The sequence below is a fragment of the Schistocerca americana genome, chromosome 2 (assembly GCF_021461395.2).
Source record: "Schistocerca americana isolate TAMUIC-IGC-003095 chromosome 2, iqSchAmer2.1, whole genome shotgun sequence".
Taxonomy (NCBI): Eukaryota; Metazoa; Arthropoda; class Insecta; order Orthoptera; family Acrididae; genus Schistocerca; species Schistocerca americana.
In genome coordinates this window covers 394,878,564-394,895,009 of record NC_060120.1, presented here as the reverse complement: position 1 = coordinate 394,895,009, position 16,446 = coordinate 394,878,564, and the positions used below count along the sequence as shown (strand labels likewise).

At 39.3% G+C, this 16,446-nt stretch overlaps 1 protein-coding gene across 2 annotated transcripts in view; it reads left to right on the top strand.

Annotated features, from left to right (window-relative positions):
* Positions 1-16,446, top strand: part of LOC124594106 (vacuolar protein sorting-associated protein 18 homolog) — a 262,862-nt gene that overhangs the window by 105,886 nt on the left and 140,530 nt on the right. For both annotated transcript variants that reach the window (XM_047132457.1, XM_047132458.1), the window contains one exon: positions 5,444-5,610. In XM_047132457.1, the coding sequence (XP_046988413.1) occupies positions 5,444-5,610 (167 nt within the window). The remainder of the gene's footprint in view (positions 1-5,443; positions 5,611-16,446) is intronic.

Sequence of the window (16,446 nt, the reverse complement as noted above, 5' to 3'; positions counted from 1 at the left end):
TCCTGTAGGCAGTATCTATCTTACCCCTAGTGAGACAAGCCTCTACATCCTTACATTTGTCTTCTAGCCATCTCTGCTTAGCCATTTTGCACTTCCTGTCGATATCAGTTTTGAGACGTTTGTATTCCTTTTTGCCTGCTTCATTTGCTGCATTTTTATATTTTCTCCTTTCATCAATTAAATTCAATATTTCTTCTGTTACCCAAGAGTTTCTACTTGCCCTCGTCTTTTTACCTATTTGATCCTCTGCTGCCTTCACTATTTCATCCCTCAAAGCTACCTATTCTTCTTCTACTGTATTTCTTTCCCCCATTCCTGTCAATTGTTCCCTTATGCTCTCCCTAAAACTCTGTACAACCTCTGGTTCTGTCAGTTTATCCATGTCCCATCTCCTTAAATTCCCACCTTTTTGCAGTTTCTTCAGTTTTAATCTACATTTCATAACCAATAGATTGTGGTCAGAGTCCACATCTGCCCCTGGAATTGTCTTACAATTTAAAATCTGGTTCCTAAATCTCTGTCTTACCATTATATAATCTATCTGAAACCTTTTAGAATCTCCAGAGTTCTTCCATGTATACAACCTTCTTTCAGGATTCTTGAACCAAGTGTTAGCTATGATTAAGTTATGCTCTGTGCAAAATTCTACGAGACGGCTTCCTCTTTCATTTCTTAGCCCCAATCCATATTCACCTACTATGTTTCCTTCTCTCCCTTTTCCTACTGACGAATTCCAGTCACCCATGACTATTAAATTTTCGTCTCCCTTCACTACCTGAATAATTTCTTTTATCTCGTCATACATTTAATCAATTTCTTCGTCATCTGTGGAGCTAGTTGGCATATAATCTTGTACTACTGTAGTAGGCATGGGCTTTGTGTCTATCTTGGCCACAATAATGCGTTCACTATGCTGTTTGTAGTAGCTAACCCGCACTCCTATTTTTTTATTCATTATTAAACCTACTCCTGCATTACCCCTATTTGATTTTGTATTTATAACCCTGTAATCACCTGACCAAAAGTCTTGTTCCTCCTGCCACCGAACTTCACTAATTCCCATAATAATTAAAAAGCATAGCTCATCAAAACTCAGCTTGTTCATTTTTTGCACAGTATTCTATGAACCATAGAAGAAGGTGTTTGATCAGTGCCTCACTGCAGACAGTTTGTGAAGATTGAAGCACATGGAATATCTTCTCAGATATATGATTGGCCCAAAGACTTTTTAAGTAATAGAAGCCAGTATGCTGTCCTGCATGACAAGTCTCTATTAGTGACAAGAATATCGTCACTAGTGCCCCAGGGAATATTGATTGGACAGCTCTTGTTTTTTATGTACATAAACTATATGGCAGATAGGGTGAGCAGCAACTTGTGACTATTTATTGATGATACTGTAGTATAAGGAAAAGTGTCATTGTTGAGTGACTGTAGGAGGATGTAGAATGATGCAGAAAGAATTTCTGTTTTGTGTGATGAACAGTGTTCTAAATGTAGAAACATATAAGTTAAAGCATATGCGTCTGAAAACAATTCTTTAATATCTGCATACAGTATTAGTAGTGTGCTGCTGGACACAGTGATATCGATTAAATAAATAACAATGGAAATCCCAGGTTGGAATATCAACAATATTATGAAAATATACTCACCATAAAGATGTTAAATATAAGCTTTTGGTCAAAGGCTTCTTCAGAAAAGAGAAACATACTCACGTTCACACAAGCAAGCACACTTCAGACACACGTGATGATTATCTCTGACCACTCCAGCCAGACTGCAACAGAAAGGCATCAAACAGGAGCAACAATTCAGGCCTGTGCAAGGAAGGGTAGCAGGGTATGGGTGGGAGAAGAGGAATTGGCACTGCCTGGCAGTGTGTGCAGGGACTAGAAGTAGCAGGACAAGGCTACCAGTCGCAGCATTGAGAGGCAATAGGGGAAAGGGTGGGGTGGGGGGGGGGGGGGGAGAGAGAGAGTGTGTGTGTGTGTGTGAGAGAGAGAGAGAGAGAGAGAGAGAGAGAGAGAGAGTGTGTGTGTGTGTGTGTGTGTGTGTGTGTGTGTGTGTGTGTGTGAGGGGGGGGGGCAGAGAAAAGGAGAGGGGCAGAGAAGGGGAGAAAGAAAGATTAGTAGGTATGCCAACAGAGAGCAGTGCACAATGAGGGTGAGGCGAAGAGAATAGTGAGGAAGTGACAGGACAGAGGGGACAGAAACAGTTGGGAGAAGGTTGTGGGTACAGCAGATTACTGTAGGTTGAGGCTGAATGTTTTCAGGAGCACAGAATGTGTTGTAAGGATTATGGATAACTCCCATCTGCACATTTTGGAAAAGCTGGTGATAGAAGGGGGGGAATCCTGATGGGCAGGATTGTGTAGCAGCTATTGAAATCAGCCATGTTTTGTACAGTTGCATGTTATGTGACAGCGTGGTCCAGTTTGCTGTTCACCAGAATTTGGTGGTGGCTATCATCCTGGGGACAGCTGCTTGGTAGTCATACCAACATAAAAAACTGAGCATTGATTGCAGCAGAGCTGATATATAACATGGCTACTCTCACAGTTGGCCTGACCCCTGAAGGGGTAGGATAATCCTATGACAGCACTGGGATAGGGAGTGCTGCATGGGTAGATTGGGCAGGTTTTGCACCTGGATCTTCCACAGGGATATGATCCTTGTGGCAAGAGGTTGGGTTTGGGAGTGGCATAGGGATGGACTAGGATGTTGTGGAGGTTGGATGGGCAACAGAACACCACTTCAGGAGAGGTGGTAAGGATCTTGGTTAGGGTATCCCTAATTTCAGGTCATGATGATAGATAATCAAAGCTCTGATGAGAGATGTTATTCAGTTGATCCAGTCTTGGGTGTTATTGTAAAATGACGGTGGTGCTCCTTTGTACCTGGTTCTTTGAGGTTGTGGGAGGATTTGGGGTATGTGGGGATATGGAATGGAAAATCTGTTTGCAGACTGGTCTGGGGGATAGTGTCTGTCTTAGGTCTTTGTGAGATGTTCAGCATACTGGGCAAGTGAGCTCTTGTCACTGCAGATACTCCATCCGCGGGTGGCCAGGCTGTATGGGAGGGAATTTTTTGGTATTGAAGGAATGACAATTGTCAAAATGCAGTGGTGGTGAGTTTAATGTGGACAGAGGTGTGGATGGAGCCATCAGAGAGGAGAAGGTCAAAAATTTGGAGGTACGCCCATGCAACATGATGTCTCCCTACATCATAACACCTGGACCACCCAAATGATCCTGTTCAATGATGTTCATGGGTGCATTATATGTTACACCTCTCAGCATATGAGGGTACATCCAGAATCACTGTTCGGACTGAATCTGCTCTCAACTGAGAAGAGCACATGACACCAATCCTCTTTGATCATCCAATCCATTTGCTCTTGCATCACAAATAGTGCTGTTGTTGTGTGGGTGTTAACAGATCACAGTTTATTGGTCATCAGGCAGAGAGACCACTGGCATGCAGTGTCTGTGTGACTGCTGAGTGTGAGACTGTGTGCCTTTCAATCCTGTTGAGCTACACTGGTGAACTTTGTTTTTCTCCCTGTTTCATGATGATTCTTCTCCATGTGTAGTTATCCGTATTTTGTCTCCAGGTCATGCTGTAATGAAGTACACCACCATAGTGCACTGTAATGGCCTGCTGATACACAAATACAGTCTTTCCCCATTCCTTCAACTGCTTCATGGTGCAGGACCAGCTGTAGTTATGCTGACCTCATTCCATGTGACACCAACCTTTCTGTGCACAACTTGCAGACCTCTGGCAGCAAGCCCCCTCACTTTCATTCATTTTTACTGAGGAGTTAATATATTATGTTACTTTACCTGCCTCATTCTTAGGTTCTGCAGAGCAGTACAGAGCACTAATGTGACTCTTCTTGAATACTGCTTGAGTGTTTTGGATCCCCAGCAGATCAGATTAATGGAAGACATTGAAACAGTTGAGAGGCATGCTGCTGAATTTGCTAGTACATATTAGGTTCAGTATACACATAAATATTACAGAGATGCTTTGGGAACTCAAATGGGAGACCCTGGAGGAAAGATGACATTGTTTTCGCAAGAAACTATTGAGAAAATTTAAAAAATCTTTATTTGCAGCTGACTGTCTAGCAAACCACATAATTGTCACAACAATTAATTTAATCTATTGAAACCAATTTTGTCAGTGCATTAGATATATGGTAATACATAAACATGTAGTACTGGAGAACTAAACATGAGTCCTGCCTCAGAGTAGTTAACATGTGCAGCAGCCAGGGCCTCCAAATGTAGTATGTAACGAAAGATGGGCTGGATATGTTCCTGGTGAACTGCTCTCTACACAGTTTGGCAGAGAGGCCACCAACACCAACAATGACTGCTGGAGAACTGCAGTGAAAAAGTTGTTGATGAACTATGGCCTAGAAATATTTGGCAGGTGATAGGGCAAGTGAACTTTCAGGCCATAATAGCAATGATTCCTGTCTTTGTAGCTATCAATACATATGAATCTAGATTACATGCTTTGTATAATGGCCTCCTAAACAACCAAATTGGTATTTGTCTGCTGTGTCACTCAGCAATGGAGGCTGCAATATTGATATCACCACACTTACATGTAACACCCAAGTACATCATTTTAGGACAAGTTGTACCAAGATTTTGCCAACCAGTTTAATAGGAACAGTATGAAAGTGTACTTTGTAGTGGAATGTCTTCTCTGTTTTGGGACAATGTAAACTAACACAATGGCATACATTTTATGATCCCAGCCCACAGTAGATAGAATGGGACAATTGATGCAGAGAGACCTGCTGTGCTGTGATCGCAGTGCATGTTGTTATACTTACTTGTTCATGTGTACAATCCTTTCCTACCCACTGGTTCTCCTCCCCTGACTGCCAAGCAGCATATCGTGATATTAAAAACCCATCTCACAGACTTTGACATCACTTGCTTTACGTTTCTATTTTATTTTTTGGATTTTTATTAAATGAGCTACTGTAACAGACATTTCTAGGCTTGTAAGAAAGGGCACTAGTGCCTGTGTGCAGATCATTTCTTTGCAGTTGTAATTACTTATTGCTGGTGCACTGTTCAGCACATCTTTTGAATTGGGAGTGATCTGGGCCATCCTTCCTGTGTATTAAAATTTTCGCAACAAACAATAATGTGTGTTGGAAAGTAGGACTGTTTTGTTTTGTGATATTATATTTTGGTAGGGGGAAAAATGGATAAAATTGTATTTCAGCCATATACATCCATCTGTGAAAACCTTAGCACCGAGAAATATTCTATAAATGTTGTTAAGTGATGTTTTCTTATCCTGTCATAATTTTGTTTGAACAAACATAAGTACAAAATTGACTTACCATATGCAAAATATGTATGATAGAATTTTATTTTTCAATGTGTTAATTACATAACTCATTCTTCCAGCACTTGATGTGTTAAAGACTCAAAACAGGAAGGAACTCTTTTACCAGTTTACACCCGTGCTAATACAGGCAATTCCTCGAGAAACAGTGCAAGTCCTCATTGAAAAAGGTCGAAGCCTTAGTCCAACTAAACTACTGCCAGCACTTGTGAGCTGTGACCGTGAGCAGGTTTGTAAAACTGAAAGTTCCTAGGTATTGAAAGAATATTTATTAAAATGGAAAATCAGGGTATTGAAGGAAAATCCAATCAATAAAATAATTAATTTGAGACAGGACTGCTGGCAAGAACCTTCAGGACAAGAAATATGTAGTACTGGCTGTAGATAAATAAAAAGTAGAAATGACACACTGCCTAGCTTTAGAAACTAATAGTTCCATCCTTTGGGAAAAGAGAGAGCAGAGTGAGGAAAGTTAAAAAGGAAGGGTAGGTCACTCTTATCCCAGAATGAGACAGACCCACCTGTATTGAGGATAGTAGTAGTGTCATTTCTGTTCTTATATGTGTCAGCAGTACAACAAATTTCATTTCCTGGGCGGAAGTAGTGGCTAGAAATTCTGACTTAATTTTACCAGAACTGTAATAGTCTCTATAGTTAAAAGAAAATGAAAGAATCTATCCTACACATAACACACGAAATGACAGCATAGCTTATGGTATTACAAGTATTGTTGAAGAACTTCTTCTTGGGAATTAAATATACACACACACCTTCTTTATTATTCTTTCTCCTCTTTTCTTGTGTTTTGTCTCCTACCTTCCCTCTCCATCCCATTGCTTCACTATTCTTTCTCTCTCTCTCTCTCTCTCTCACTCACTCACTCACACACACACACACACACACACACACACACACACACACACACACACACACACACCTTCTTTATTATTTTTTCTCCCCCTCCCTTGTGTTCTTGTCCCCCACTCTTCCTCCCCATCCCTCACTGCTTCTCTGTTTTCCCATTCTCCCCATTCTTCCTCACTGTCACTGTATGCCAGTATTCAGCAACCACTTTGCAGAGTGAATATCTCATTTTGGTATGGGAGAATTTTTTGTCACCTTTTTTTCATAAATGATGCTGCAATTCAAGCAACTTAACTAGCGCAACACTGTGATAATTAAATGCAGCTTGGAATTTTCCTCCTGCCATAGTCAAAGTTTTATTGGGCACAAGAACTGTGAAGACCATGGAACCCAATTAGAAATTGCAGAAGTGAAATTATGACAGTGGGAATAGTATGGCATAATATCCACACTGCTTGAGACTAGTTAGGGACACACCAGAAGTCCTTCTGCAGCTCATACACAATCCCCTTGAAAAGGTATGATCAGTGCCCAGATGTAATTATGGTCTTCTGGGACAAGCAGTCAGAAGCACATTTAGATTGACAGACGAGAAATGAATGCTGCAGTGGCTCTGTCCATGGTTGTGCCACTTGCATCATGTGACTGAGATCAATATATTTAGATATTACAACCCTTCCTCACTTAAATACACACACGACTAACAGTGGTTTGTGCCTCCACAGTGACAGTGAAGGGAGGTTGACTAGAACTGATACCCCACCACTGGTTCCATCAACATCCACTTGAGGTGACCAGTGGTGTTGGTTGTTGGTACTGTTCATCCTGCAGAGGTAAGGTTGGGGTTAGCTTTTTGACACTTTCATTACTGCCAGGAATTTCTGAATACAAACAGAGTACCAGTGCGTACTGACTACTGTTGACTGTTTAAGATGAAGCTGAATGTAATTATTGTATTAAGGATGCAAATGTTTTGTTGCATCAAGAGATCATTGATAAGGAATGCCTTATCATTGATAAAGAATGACAATATAGTCTTTTCAGTTGTGAGATGATGTGGGAAACCTTAGAAATAACATTTGTGTAATACTAATGATTAATGAAAACTACCTCACCTGTATTAATAAACATTTCCTGGCAGATTAAAACTGTGTGCTGGACTGAGACTTGGACTCTGGATCTTTGCCATTGTGGGCAAGTGCTCTACCAACTGAGGTGCTCAAGCACGACTCAGTGACCCATCCTCACTGCTTTACTCCTGCCAGTATCTCGTCTCCTCATTCAAGTCTCAGTCTGGCACACAGTTTTAATCTGCCCGAAAGTTTCATGTCAGTGCACACTCTGCTGCAGAGTGAAAATTTCATTCTAGATTTATTGTGTTACAACCGGTTTCATCCGTAGAACATCTTTGTGTTGCCGAGTTGTGCTAAAGTCACGATATAAATGATCTTGTCATATGTATTTGGCAAAAGTATGGTGAGGAGGCACTACAGAATGACACAGCATGCTGTGCGTGTTTACTGTACTACCACCAGGTAGTCAGCAGAATGTTTGTGATTATTGTTTCTGGATTCAGGTTCAGCCTACAAATGACAACTAGACTATTTATATGATAACATCAGCACAACTTGGCAACCTGAAGATATTCCAAGAACAAAACCGGCCATACCACAATAAATGTTTAATTATCCAGGTAAGGTAGTTTTCATTTATCATTAAATTAATGTCTAGTGCAGTGCTCAACATAATCAAGATTATTTGTGTAATAATTCACAATGCGTATAGAAGCTTCATGGCTTTACCCATGGTCTAGGTGTTATATCTTCGAGCGCTAATCCTGGGTACTGGGTCTGAAGCCAGCTACTTCTTAACTTTTGAATAAAAATCATCGACAATGATGGCCAAAGATTACTGGCTTAAGAAGTCACCCTCATTATGTCAACAGCCTTATCAAAGAGGGTGAAGCAGCTGACAGAGATCCAGGACACTCACTGCTCTTGTGGCAGGAAATTGGCCCTAAAAGGTTGAAGAACCAGATATTAACAATGGCATGAGGATAAATAAGGCAGTGGAAACCACTGCATTATAGGCACATAATTGAAAATGTGTAATGAAGATATCTCCATTGGCAAGAAATTCTGGATTTGTCCCACATTTAGATCTCCGGGCCAGGACTGTCAATGGGAAGTTGACCATGAGGAGAAAAGTAACTAACCAATGATACGAAAACATTCTATGAGTCGTAGCATGGAATGTCAGAAGTTTGAATAAAGTAGAAAAGCTAGAAAATATAAAAAGGGATATGAAGAGGCTCAATCTAGATATTGGAGGGGTCAGTGATGTGAAACGGAAAGAAGATAAGCATTTCTGGTCAGACAAATATAGGGATATCGACAGCAGCAGAAAATGCAATAATAGGAGTAGGATTTGTGATTAGGGCAGAGAATGAGTTATGTTAATGGTTCAGTAATAGTGTTGTTCTCACCAGATGCAATAGCAAACCAGTGCCAACCATGATAATTCAGGTATATGTGCCAACATCACAGGTAGCAGATGTAGAGAGAGAAAGTATATGAGGGTACTGGGTGGGTAATCCAGTATGTAAAGGGAGATGAAAATCTAATAATCATGGGGGGCGTGAAAGTGGTTGTAGGTGAAGGAATAGAAGAAAGGGTTACAGGAAAATATGGGCTTGAAAGTAGGAATGAGAGAAGAGAAAGTCTAATTGAGTTCTGTGGCAAATTTGAGATGATGATAGTGAATTCTCTGTTCAAGAGTCACAACAGGAGGAAGTATACTTGGAAAAGACCCGGAGACACAGGAAGATTCCGGTTGGATTACATCAGGACCAGACAGATTCCAACGGCAGATATTGGATTATAAGGAATAACCAGGTGCAGACATAGACTCATATCACAATTTAGTAATGATGAAGGGTAAGTTGAAGTCTAAGAGACTCATCTGGAAGAATCAGTGTTGAAGGAAGTGGACTACTGAAGTACTGAGGAATGATGAGATATTTTGAAGTTCACTAACGTTGTGGGTACTGCAATAAGAGATACCAGAGTAGGCAGTTCAATTGAAGAGGAGTGGACGTCTCACAAGGGGACCACAGACCTGTTAATCAGGGATTTTGATGAGTATTCAGTACGTTGTAGAGGGACATGGCCTGGGTACCTGGCTAGTGGGTTTTCATGCGATGGCCCCTAGTTTTGGAGAAAATCAATGTTGGAGTTTTATGAGTACCTCCTATATTTGCAACATTTGACACGTTTAAACCATATGAGTGTACCGCAGTGGCTAAGGTTCATGGGTACCATGCTTGTGGTACTGATTTGTCAACCCTGTAATGTTTACTTTTACAGGCAGTTAAAATTTTCACAAAAAAATTCAAAATGCTTCTGACTTGCTAAAGACTAACAGGGAAATCGCTTTGAGGGAAGTAGTAGTAGTAGTAGTAGTAGTAGTAGTAGTAGGCTTCTAAGGGACTCGAAGCTCCCATGCCGATATTACATGATTCCTTCAGATGCTCCTGTGTTGTGCTGCCTCTTGCCAGTTATTTATTCCCAATCTTTTGCATGTGCAATAAATTTCATTGTGCCAAGTACTCCTGGATCTCCCCCATTGGTCTTTTGCCATATGGCTTCTCCCTGTACAATTTGGTCTTCTTTCATCCTCATCAGATGTCCAGCCCATTGCAGTATTCTGGCATTTATTATATTTACTATTGTTGGTTGTTGTGATAGCTCATGGATTTCTATGTTGTGTCTTCTCTTCCAGCATTGAGATTCATTGTCATAATGTGACCCAAAGATTTTTCTATAAACTTTATTCTCAGACACTAGTAAATGGTGGTGTTCTGTTTTTGTTAGGCTCCATGTTTCTTCCCCATAGATTAGAACTGGTTTAGTGATTGTATTATATAACTTTACTTTAGTTTTCCTAGTCAGCAGTTTGGAGCGTAAGAAATTTTGTATTGCATAATAGGCTCAGTTAGCATTTTGCAGTCTCACTTTTATTTCTATCTGTCTCGGATTTTGTTCATCTATCACCGAGCCCAGAAATTTGAACTTTTCCACACACAAAAATTTGTGTTCACCAACTATTAGATGTGATTGGTTATCTCTACATCTTTGAACTATCATGTATTTCGTTTTCTCATTTTTACTTTCAGGCCAAGTCCTGACGCTTCTCTTGCAAGCTCTACAAATAATTGCCTAATCTCTATTTCACTACGTCATCTGCGTATGCTAACATGTTAATTTTGCTTTCTTGGAGGATCCCAGCAGGTACCAGTTTGAGTTTCCTAACTACTCTTTCTAAAGCTACATAGAAAAGAAGGGGGGACAAAACATCTCCTTATCTTAACCCAGTTTTATTTTTAAAATGATCAGACTTTAATCCATTTAGTAAAACCCTGCTTGTACTTTCATCCATGCATACTTTGCAGAGATTTATCAATTTAATTGGGAAACCAACTTCAGTCATTACATTCCACAAGTTTTGTCTATGGATGGAGGGAAGATTCCTTTAATTCATTCTTTGATTCTGCATCAATTTGGTACACCTGTTTTCATAGTAATCTTCAAGTATGCATCAGTCACATCAAAGGAAGAACAATCTTTTGGAAAATAAATGAACTGTGTTTTCCAGTATAGATTTGGAAAAATCCTTGTTCCTGCAAGGCAGTAGATTTCATTAAATGTGCATGGCTTTCTACAGATTGGTGTTATGGTTGCTTCTATTTCTGTTTTAGCATGGGAAGCGACAGCAAGTAAAGCGATTCTGTAACAAACAGAATACATATTTGAAGAAAGTTTCTTGTAGTTACTGATTTATTAAAATAATTACTATGGTAAAAATGACTAGATTGTAATAATTTTGCATGAACAGTTTTAATAAACATTTTTGGAACAGCAACCAAAAAATTTTTTTTAAAATTTTTCTTTTTAAAATTCAGTCTTGATCGCACCACATATGCTACAAGAACATAGGTGACCAGTTTCGGTCATATCACATGACCATCATCAGACCTGTTGTTTAATTTATAAAGTAATAGAAACCTTACTAGATTGACAATAAAATATGACAAAATGCTTATAAGGATAAAATACAATAAGACTTGTTATACCCATAGCATCTTTCGAAGATGGTAGGTGGAGCACCCTTCTCAGCTGCTGTGATGTCAAGTGGTGCCAGCAAGTGGCGGGCATACGCTTAAATACGAAGATGCTCCGCCTACCTCTTCTCCCTCTACCTCACGTCATCCAATCAGTGTAAAATGGGTTCACATAATTGTCAAAATGTAAAAAAAAGTACAATAATAACATAAAAATAGTTATGTATAAAGTATCTCTTTACAACCATGGAACTACTTAAATATTGTCTAAAATATCAATTAAAAGCTTTAAAATAACTGTAAAGATGATGTATACTCAGTGTGCCCTCTATGGGCTATGGTGGTACTACCACAATGGTTTCAAAGTCAGAGATGTCTTTGGCATTCTACATCTACATATACATTTAAACTCTGCAAGCCACCAAACGGTGTGTGGTGGAGGGCACTTTACATGCCACTGTCATTACCTCCCTTTTCTGTTCCAGTTGCGTATTGTTCGCGGGAAGAACGACTGTCTGAAAGCCTCTGTGCGCGCTCGAATCTCTCTGATTTGATCTCCTCGGGAGGTATAAGTAGGGGGAAGCAATATATTCGATACCTCATCCAGAAACACACCCTCTCGAAACCTAGCGAGCAAGCTACACTGCGATGCAGAGCGCCTCTCTTGCAGAGTCTGCCACTTGAGTTTGCTAAACGTCTCTGTAACACTATCACGGTTACCAAATAACCCTGTGACAAAACGCGCCGCTCTTCTTTGGATCTTCTCTATCTCCTCCGTCAACCCGATCTGGTACGGATCCCACACTGATGAGCAATAATCACTTGTTGATGGACTACATTTTCTAAGGACTCTCCCAATGAATCTCAACCTGGGACCTGCCTTACCAACAATTAATTTTATATGATCATTCCACTTCAAATCGTTCTGCACACATACTCCCAGATATTTTACAGAAGTAACTGCTACCAGTGTTTGTTCCGCTATCATATAGTCATACAATAAAGGATCCTTCTTTCTATGTATTCACAATACATTACATTACATTGCGGCGTCATATCGATATGTGAGTTGTAACTTGACTGCAAGTATACACCTATGCTAGATTCAGTATGTCTGTCTTATTTGCCACTGGTGATATATGTAATAATGGAATGATCAGCTGCAGAGTGCTATGATATTACACACACTTTTTAAAATGTCATAAAACTGATTTATTAAAAATGGAGTCATATTTCATAATATTTCTAGTTGGAAGTTTAAGATTGTGATATAAATATTTACGTACTGTTCTAAGGTATGTTTCTGCCATGGATACAACTGGGTCCTATGATGTTCTGAAGGAAAGAGTACATATGTGTTCATAGAATTTCGTCAGAGAGATCATAAAAATGTTTTTCACGAGAAACTTTTTTCATTGAGAAGCATTGACGGTTCATCTCTATAATGGGCATATATCTCGATCTCCTCCAAAATATTTAATAATAAGCCTTTATTAGCCTAATGAAGGACTCACAAATTCTGTTGTACCATCTCTTCGGCATGCTTATTAAAAGTTATGTGATGGCCGAAGACTGATTTTGCTCATGTGGTACCTGATGTATGTTCTTTGTATCATATAGTAAAGCTCCGGCCCGTTTGGCCAATGTATATTTTACTACAATCACCACATTGGATCTTGTAAAATCTGAGAAATCTATCGTTATCGTTACCTACAGTATGTCTTAATTTATTTTCCAAAGTATTGTTAGTTTCAAATGCTATTGTTATTTCAGAATTCTAAAAATAAATTACTGATCCTATCTGATATGTCCCCCATGTACGTCATTTTTGTGTACTTATGAGCTCCTATTAGTGGTGTACTTTGTGATTGTTGCATTTTATTAAACATAATGTCAACTTGACTCGTATCAAAAGAATTGATCTTCGCAATCTGTTTTAGAATAGTTGTTTCTTTTTTGATCTCATTTTCTTCAAGGGGTAATTTTAGCATCCTGTGGATCATTGACTTAAAAAATGCTTTCTTATATTTGTCATGATGACATGACCTAGCATTAATAATGACATCCGTAGTTGTAGGTTTTCTGTATATGGCAAAGCAATGCTTGCCATTGTTATTGGATATAATGAGATCCAGGTAGTTAATACATTTTTGATTTTCATGTTCAACTGTAAATTGTAGTTTTGGATGTACAGAGTTCAATTTTGTAGTAAACCTATCGATTTCATCTTTTGGACCATTATAAAGTATTCGAAGGATGCCATGGGTATAACAAGTCTTATTGTATTTTATCCTTATAAGCATTTTGTCATATTTTATTGTCAGTCTAATAAGGTTTCTATTAATTTTCTAAATTAAATTACAGGTCTGATGATGGTCATGTGATATGACTGAAACCGGTTATCTATGTTCTTGTAGCATATGTGGTGCGATCAAGACTGAATTTTAAAAAGAATTTTTTTTTAATAATTTACATGACGTACTATTTCATGAAGTTCTGTTTGATAGAAAAAAAAAAGAAAGAAACTAACATGAAAAACTGCTCAGGACAGGCCTCTGTACAACATACCGAAGTCTCATCAGAATCTGTGATTAACAGGTCTGGCGGTCCCCTTGTCAGTTGAACAGGAGTGAATGTCTCTGAAAAGGGCAGTCACTAATGTTGGGCAAACAAACATAGATACAAGGAAGATGACTGCAAGGAAACCTTTGGTAACAGATGAAATACTTCAATAGAGCAACAAAAGAAGGAAGTACACAGATTTTCAAGGAATGAAAGGCATACAGCAATATAAATACATTAAGAATGAAATAAATAGAAAGTGCAGGACAGCCAAGGGAAAATGGCCACAGGAAAGATGGGAAGAAATTTTAAAAAAATAATAATAAAATAAAATAAATTAAAAATAATATAAAAAAAAAATGATGGACTGACTCAACATATAGAAAAGTCAAAACAGCCTTCAATGAAGTTAAAAGCAAGGGTGGTAACATTAAGAGTGCAATGGGAATACTCTTGTTAAACACACGATAGAAAGCTAATAGTTGAAAAAAAAAAAACGTTGAAGGTCTCTATGAGGGACAAGGACTTGTCTGGTGATGTGACAGAAGAAGAAATCGGAGTCAGTATGAAAGATATGGGGGTTTCAGTATTAGAGTCCAGAATTTACGAGGACGAGTCAAATGAAAACCTTAAATTTGTAATAACAAATCGAAATTTCATGCCGTTATCCTGTAAGTTGGTAAGCGTGCTACAAACAGCATGCAGAATGGCCTGTAGGTGGCAGCATAGTGCAGATGCACACATACCATCGCAGTATCAGTATAAAGGAGGCTGCCCCACTTGCAACTTGCACCAGGTAAGAACAGCTTTCTGTTATTAGGTTTTTGTGTAGTGAAGTTGTGAAACCTATTGAAATTCATCGACGAATGAAGGTTCGGTATGGTGATGCAGGTTTGTCACAGCAGCAAGTCTATGAATGGAGTAGGAAGTTCGCAAATGGTCCTCATCCAGGTCAGGCACAACGAGTTGTGACTCCACAGAACATTGTAGCAGTTGAAGCCATAGTGAAGGAAAACCGCTGAGTGACACTGAATGACATTGCAGTATGTTTACAGATTAGTCATGGGTCAGCACACCACATTGTGCATGGTATGCTACAGTTTCACAAAGTGTCTGCAAGATGGGTGCCATGGCAGCTGACTCCTGAAATGAGAGAACGACGTGTTGTTGCTTGTGAAGAACTTCTTCGGCACTTTGAATGAGAAAGTGATGGCTTCCTTGGAAGAATCGTTACTGGGGATGAAACCTGGGTTTGCTTCCACCAACCGGAAATGAAGAGAGTGAGCAAGGAATGGCACCATTCCTCATCACCAAAACCAAAGAAGTTTCGAACAGAACCATCAGCAGGGAAGGTTATGCTGACTCTCTTTTAGGATGAAAAAGGCATCATTTTGGAACATTACATGCCTAGAGGGACCACTGTCACCAGTGCATCATACACAGATCTCCTAAAATATCATCTGCGGCCTGCAATCAAATCAAAGCGATGTGGATTGCTGTGAGCAGGTGTCCTTTTGCAACATGACAATGCAAGGCCCCACACTGCCCGTACAACAGTTGCAACAATCACAGACCTGCATTTTGAGTGTCTTCCTCATCCACCATACTGACCAGACCTTGCCCCAAGTAATTTCCATATGTTTGGACCACTCAAAGACGCAATGGGTGGAAAGAAGTTCCATTCTGATGAAGAGGTACGCCATGCGGTGAATGAGTGGTTGCGCAGACTACCAAAAGAATTTTTTTCTAAAGGAATTTATGCACTTTGTAAGTGCTGGAGGACTTGCATTGAGCGTGGGGGAGATTATGTTGAAAAGTGATACAGCTTTGTACCACTTCTGCACAAAAAATAATATTAAAAAAAATTAAGGTTTTCATTTGACTTGCCCTCATAAAACAGCTTTGGAAGGCTTGACATAAGATAAGAGACAAGGATAGGTAACATTCTGTCAGAATTTGTAAAGTCATTGAGGAAAGAGGCAACCAAATCACTATTCAAATTAATGTGTAGAATCTGTGAGAGCTGTGACATACCATTTAACTTTTGGAAAAATTCCATCCACACATTTCTGAAGCTAACAGGACATATAAGTACAAGAACTATGACACAATCAGCTTGACAGCTCATGCATTGCACCCGCTGACAAGGATAATATACAGAAGAATGGAAAATAAAATTGAGAATATGTTATATGACAATCAGTTTGACTTTAGAAAGACAGTGGCACCAGAGAGGCAGTTCTCACCTTGCACCTGGTAATAGGTGCAATGCTGAAGAAAAATCAAGATATAGTCATAGGATTTTTTAGTCTAGAAAAAGTGTTTGAAAGTGTAAAATGGTGCAGGATGTTTAAAGTACTGAAAAAGATAGGAGTGAGATGTAGGGAAAGACAGGTAATATAAAATATTGTTGAGGGCCAAGAGACAACAATGAGATTGGGGGATCAGAAGTGCTTGGATTAAAAAGGGGAATAGGACAGGGATACAACCTTTCACCCTTGCTGTCCAACCTATAGCTCT